The following is a 6,940-nucleotide window of genomic DNA, read 5'->3' as shown; positions in this document are numbered from 1 at the left end:
TTTTTTACAATGTTCAGAATTGTGATATGAAATGTGTTAAAAATTATTCCAATTTGTCTGTATCATTTTAAAATTAAAATATCAATCCTTCATATTACTGGAGAAAGTTCCTCTGTGAAATTCAGATGTTACCAAACCTTAAGTTTCAAAGCAATATATGTACTGCCAGGAAGCAGATGTGGTGAAAATTTTTAAGTAGGAAGCTCAAATCTTCATCTTTCCCATTTAACAAAAATTAATTTGCTGTCCTCTCTGCTGTAAGAGATCTTAATACACATTAACATAGTATTTTAGACTTGCTGTTTTTCTGTCAGTGGTGTCTGGGAGTATGGTATTTTATATTTTGCCCGGATAACACATCTTATTTAGTTGTGTTTGAGTTTAAGTTGTCCCTCTCTTCCTCTCTACGGTGTCTGTTAGAAGAGGAAGGAGGCCACTCGCTGCCAGGGCTTGGTGTGGCTCGTCTGCCAGCGGGTTCCCTTGCGGGCCACACGGTGGCTGCTGTGCAGGTAGCGGCAGCTCAGGCAGCTCAGATAGCGGCTCTGGAGCAGCTGAGGGACAAACTGGAGGCCGGCGAGCCACCAGAGAAAAAGATGGCGCTGTCGGCCGAGGAGCACCACCGACTGCTGCAGAGAGCTCTGCAACACAACCTGCTGGCCATGACCGCTCAGATACCCATGAACATCCGCATCAATAACCAAGGTACTGAACACACCGTGAGTTTAATATGTCCAGCTAACATGAGTAGAACAAAACAACCAGTCTGACATGACTCTTCACATCAGATGTAGAAGTGCTGTGCTCCCTTGTGGAAATTCTTTCTCTATCAAATCAACATAAGATAAAAGTGTGAACAAGCTTTCTTGCGTCTGCTGAGCTCAAAAGGTCGAACTTTGGAAGTTATATTTCAGACAGAACACATTGATGTTAACTTCAACAGTAATTACCAAATCTATGATCAATGACTTTTGTTCTGATTAAAGTAGATATCGTCTTTGGTCTGACACTATAATTTAAAAGTTTTTTTTAATCTCTGTTTTTTAATATCTGTTCACACTTGGCCATCTATTTCCATCAGAGTGCCAAGAAGCATAATAGAAACAGGGTCATTTGGTTCAACAGACATCAATATTCATTTAAGAATTACAATAATCAGTCAGCACAAAGAATGATCTTCCAGAGAGATCTACCTCTGCAGTAAAGGCTATAAGAATCTGCAATAAAAAGAAAACTATTTAACTAGGGCTGCACAATTACTCAAATTTTGATCACGATCACGATTTTGGCTTCCCACGATCAAATTTGCGTGATCGAGCGATATTTTAAATGCGTCAGTCCGTTCATAGAACGCTCCGGGTCTTTTTCTAAAGCTAATCTACCGCTCCGTAAACCACTGTCTGATCATGTGCCAATCAGAGTTGTTTCCTCCACCACGCAGCTTAGTTTCTAGATGTAGACAGTCACAGAGGATAGAGGGACGTGAGGAAAATTCCACAACAGATAGCAGTTGGTTATACGTCGGCAGAGGTGGGTAGAGTAGCCAAAAATTGTACTCAAGTAAAAGTACTGTTACTTTAAAAATATACTCAAGTAAAAGTCATACAAATAATACTTGAGTAAGAGTAAAAAAGTGCTTGATGAAAAAACTACTCAAGTAGAGTAACTGTTGAGTAACGTCTGATTTTTTCTTAACACAAGCATCACCACAGACAAAAATACAAATACCATATTTAGGCAAATTATGTCCTCCAATCAATAATAAATTAAAATTTATTTATTAATTACAATAGCTTATTTGAGAGACTTTCATCAAATTAGGATGGATACTGCTGTGTAAAACATACTGTATGTAACCTAAAAGACAAACATCCACCTATCCACAGCAAAAACTAAAACACCGCTACGTTTCCTCGGTTAGATGTTGAGTTGTTGAACGCTCACATGTCCGTTTGTTTTGGTCGACACGTGACGCCGCACAATGTAGCTGCTGTTTCGCACTTTTCCTAAAAGGTAACAGGCTTTCACTATGCGCGGGGGGGGGTCCTCCTGGTTTGCGTTGCCTTGGCGACGTTTTGCTTCTGACCGTCTTTGCTACGACTGTAAAGCTAACCTGTCGCGCTGCTGAAACGAGTATGGTCCATGACTGAACAATGACGTGGTGATTGGTTAAGCACAGTCACGTGTAGAGGCTTCAGCGGAAGACTCTCTCTCTGTCAAAATAAAACATTAAATGAGACGTACGCTGGGGTAAAAACAATGAAGCTGTAGTAACGAGTAACAAGCTCATGTAGCCTGATGTACGGAGTAGAGTACAGTTTTTCTTCACTAATCTACTCAAGTACAAGTAAAAGTATAGTGATTTAAACTACTCCTAAAGTACATTTTTTCAAAAACTTTCTCAAGTAAATGTACGGAGTAAATGTAACTCGTTACTACCCACCTCTGTACGTCGGTCACAAGGTTTACCAGTTTACCAGTAAACACAACATTTTGTCCCGTCTGTGGTGTTTTTCAGAAAACAGCAGTGACCAGTGCTAGTTAGTGTCTGTTAGCTCACAGGGCTCTAGGGTGCCACTAACATTTTTCCTCTAGGTCGCACCAGTGCACCTCACATCCTTGCATCTGCTGCCTCTCCACAAACAAAGCAATGTTGTTTATATCAATATAATTTAATTTTTCGTTACATTACCTATTTTTTCTGTGAAGCCGTGCTTGTGTTTGGATATCTCCTCTTTCTCTCCGTGCAGCCCCGCCCCGATTCACTTACACACGGCTCCCCGGCAACACGGAGAGACACAGCAGCGACAGCGCCGGTCCACACTTCTGACATTTGTTCACAGTTTTAATTGTTATTAACACAGCTGTATATCGTTAAGCATGAGAAGCAAACCTGTGTTTGTACCAGTGTTTTCGCTGGTAACTCTGCTAGTGCGGCGGCCACGGCGAAAAACACAGAAGACGTTATTGAATGCAACTAACTTCAGATCGTAGAATAACAGCGTGTGAGACGGAGCCTGCTAGACCTGGGTGAGAGATGGGACCCGTGGCCAGAATATCATAGTTCATAAAAATGCAGCGCAGTGACAATACAGACATTTCATATACACCACGTGTGTAACTCTGCTGACCCCCATTTGACCCTTGCTGGACCTATTCATAATGAGTCAGTTGCACTCTGTGAGTTGTATATGTCCATCGGACTCCCTCTCTGTCCCTAGCTCTTTTAATAAGTTATTGTTGAAAAGAAGTAAAGTAGCTTTCTCCTAGGCTATTTATTTCAGATAATTTTCATTTACATGTGTTGCAGCTGTATGTATGTACAACATACAACTTCAACATAAGAGGAATGTAGCACAATATGGATGTGAAAGCAGTTATAAATAGCCTATGTGACAATAAAACTTGTTTTGGTTCAAATCAACAAATAATCATGATAATCAATCGTGATCTCAATATTGATCAAAATAATCGTGATTATCATGTAGGCCATAATCGTGCAGCCTTATATTTAACATTAGCACATCACATCTACTCTGGGTTTTACATTTCATTGTTTTACCCCAGAATTGACATGAGCTGGATTTCACACACTCTCCCTCTTCCTGGCAGTTAGCAACTCAATACACTCTTGTCATTTTACCACAAACCACAGTACCTAACAGTGAAGAAGTAACCCACAGCAGGCCTATATGTTGACCCGTTTAGCTTATAGAAACAGCATGCATCATATACAATACATGTGTGTGTTTGTCTGAGCGGGGATTCCCTTCTGCTATCAGACACTTAGATCTTATAGCAGAGTTTGTGTTGGTTGATGTCTATCTGATTGAACACGCAAACTGTTTCTCAGTATTTATAATACAGGTGTCTTCAGAGAAATGAAGAGAAATTCACACAATTGTTGTGCTTTGAGAGAGTATTGTGTTCTTGAGTTGCTCTTTTGGTTTGTAAATAGTCAAGGGAGAAGTCAACTCTGGACTGGTGTTACAAAGACATATTGTAGTCTTTAAACTGAATAAAACTACAGTTTTATTCAGTTTGTGGTTTGTCTTTCTTATAGACAGCAGACAGGACTCGGCCCTGAACCTTACCACAAACGGCACAAGCAGCATCAGCATGTCAGTGGAGCTCAATGGAGTGGTGTACGCTGGTGAGTATCGCTGTTATGTGGCCCAGGAACTCCAGCTTTGTTCTTAGTAAATATGTTCTTTACTTTAAAGGTCCCATGTTGAAAAAAGTGAAATTTTCATGTCTTTTTTTTCTTATTATAAAGCAGGTCAAGGCGCTAAAACTGAGCGTCTAAGACAAAGATATAGGTACAAGTATATTCAGACGGAAAGTATAACATTAAAGCATGTAAACTAAGGTGACCAGATTTCTCAGACAAAATCCGGGGACATTTTCAGCTCAGAAGCGTATTTACCTCCAAAACAAGTAATGTTTCTATTTTGTAAAACTTAAAACGGGGACACTAGACCTAGAGCTGTTCTCATTAGGGGCTGTGCCCCCCCCCCCAAGGTATGATCCTAGACCCACCCCTGCTGCTACTTCCTACTCCACTCCACTACACCTCAAGATAGAAAGTCTTAATATTTCAAGATAAAAAGTCCTAATAGTCCTAATATTTCAAGATAGAAAGTCCTAATATTTCATGATAGAAAGTCTTAATATTTCAAGATAGAAATTCTCAATATTTCATAATGTTGTAATGTTTACTTAACTACTGACAGCTTTTGCTTTACTGCTCAAGGCTTGTTTCTGCAACAGCTCATTGAGAATCAGATACAACAAAAACTACTGAGGACATATTTCCTTTGACATTTATGCAGTATTAAACGAGATCGCTGCAATGTAAGTTAACAAGATAATTGTCCAGGTTGTATTTACGTTCATAAAAGTGCTTGTTTAGCTGCTAACAGACTCAGATTAATATTCTAAGTGTCTGACAACATTATGGGAAGGATTTCTAAGGAGGTCAACCTTTCTGTTAAAGATTAAGATCCTTTTTAAAACATAAAAGTCCGCGAAATTGCGTTCGCTAAACGCACCAGACTCCATGTAAATAATCAGTGATTTTAGCATCGTAAAACACGGCTTCTAAAACGTCTCTGAGCTCTGAGCACCGCGGGCTCTGGCTGCCTGGAGCCTGCGTGTGTTGGGTGTGCGATTATCGGCTACATTTTGTCCGTTTTTTCGTTCTTTCATTACAATTTCGGGTCTTTCAGTCACAGTGAAAACTGGGGACATTTCCGGGGACATATCCAGCCGGGGACAGGTAGCCAAAATCGGGGACTGTCCCCGGAAACCGGGGACGTCTGGTCACCCTAATGTAAACATTTTCTAGTAAAAACCCAAAATAAAAGTATGAACCTAAAAATTTACATAATATGGGATCTTTAATATATTAAGGAACTATCATTGAGTTGTTCAGCATTATTTTCTTCATATTTCATGTCTTTCCGAAAGTAAGATGGCGTAAGATCAACATTCTCATAATTGTCGTTGTGTTTACTTGGTAAAAGTCAGACTTCTCATAACGGGGTTAACAGAAGTAGAGAACTCCTTCAGTAACTGGGTTATGCCCCCATGTATACACCTTAACCAGGCAATGATCGGTTGAAGTGTTTGCGCATGCTTTAACTAACCCTCTCCACTCCGGTGGAGTGGATTTGGAACCGGACGTACTTCGTCAGCTCTGTGAGTCATAGTCGTTGCTATGATACAGTACAACAAAACAATGTTGCCCTAATCAGCAAGGACAATCGAGAGATGGCTAAACAGATTGTTGAACTCTGGGGCTGTCAACACTGTGTATTGGCAAAAAAATGGAGTGAACCGAGCAACCCCCACCGCAGCCCCTGGCTAACGTTAATGAAGTTAGCTAGCTAATTCCACCCAACACTGGTTACAGATAACGTTAAAATGAGCCAAACAAATTGTCTTGTCAGTCATCTGGCAGGAACAATGGGCTGTCCTACGCTGTGACAAGAGTGTGTAAATGAAACATTAACTTGTTAAATTGTACTAATTTAGTGATCGGTTTGTGTAATTTTGACATTTTGGAAGAAAAAGCATTGTTGGTGGCCGGAGGTAGAATTACTCCTGTCATTCTCCCCATTCTTCCCAGCTCATGTATAAGGGGAGAACTAGCATAACCCGGTTATTCACTTAACCTAAGACCATACCCTGGTTACTACTGTGTGTAGAGTTACAGTAGAGGCAGGAGATGATTAGCTTAACCACGCATTAACACTGGAAACAGGGAAACAGCTTGAACAGCAGGAGTTGTTTCTTCTTATCCTTAAAAATAACAGTTGGCGGTTTCAGGCGGAATGACGTAGTGATGTAATTATTTCTTAGAGAACAACAGCCAGGTGCAGAGAATTCCCTTAGTCTTTTTGTCACAGCATGACTGCCAGGAATGGTATTTTTTTTAAATGTATATCCCATTCCCTTTTCTAGTTTCATGTTGATTTTTGCAAGAAAATCCCTCTTAAAATTCTCCTCTAACTACCCAGACACTATCCGACAGGACAAGCAAGGAGTTCATAAAACGCATTCAATGGTTACCGTGTGCACAGAGGACAGAGAACTTTTTTTCATCTAACTCACGTAAAGAAAGTAAATCATTTGTTGACCGATTTTAGAAAGAAAGCTAACGTTAGCTAGTCCTTTAAGCATTATTTTGAAATGGAGATGAAATTAAACAGGCAAACTTTGTATTCTAACCTTTTAAATTACCTCTAACCATTTTTGTGTTTGTTGTATCTCTTCCTGTCCAGGCGTCCTTTTTGCCCAGGCAGCAGCAGGATCGTCCGTCTCCAACAAGACGGTCAGCAGTCATGTCGCTCCACAGCAGCAGCAGAACACACCTACCTCAACCTCAACCTCAACCTCAACCTCCAACAACCTGTTGTCTTAACTGGCCTTTCCCCTTTTT

At 40.4% G+C, this 6,940-nt stretch overlaps 1 protein-coding gene across 2 annotated transcripts in view; it reads left to right on the top strand.

The window, feature by feature from the left end:
• The window catches only part of arid3a (AT-rich interactive domain 3A), a gene marked incomplete at its 3' end in the record, with an annotated part of 49,995 nt that extends 43,055 nt beyond the window's left edge, over positions 1-6,940 (top strand). Inside the window, 3 exon segments of one of the 2 annotated variants that reach the window (XM_032525061.1) lie at positions 424-702; positions 4,061-4,150; positions 6,783-6,940. In XM_032525061.1, coding sequence (XP_032380952.1) covers positions 424-702; positions 4,061-4,150; positions 6,783-6,922 — 509 coding nt within the window. 2 annotated transcript variants of the gene reach the window in all.

Source organism: Etheostoma spectabile, chromosome 9, assembly GCF_008692095.1.
Source record: "Etheostoma spectabile isolate EspeVRDwgs_2016 chromosome 9, UIUC_Espe_1.0, whole genome shotgun sequence".
NCBI classification, from domain to species: Eukaryota; Metazoa; Chordata; class Actinopteri; order Perciformes; family Percidae; genus Etheostoma; species Etheostoma spectabile.
Note: the sequence above shows the minus strand (reverse complement) of the source record. Positions and strands in the feature narration are given on the sequence as shown.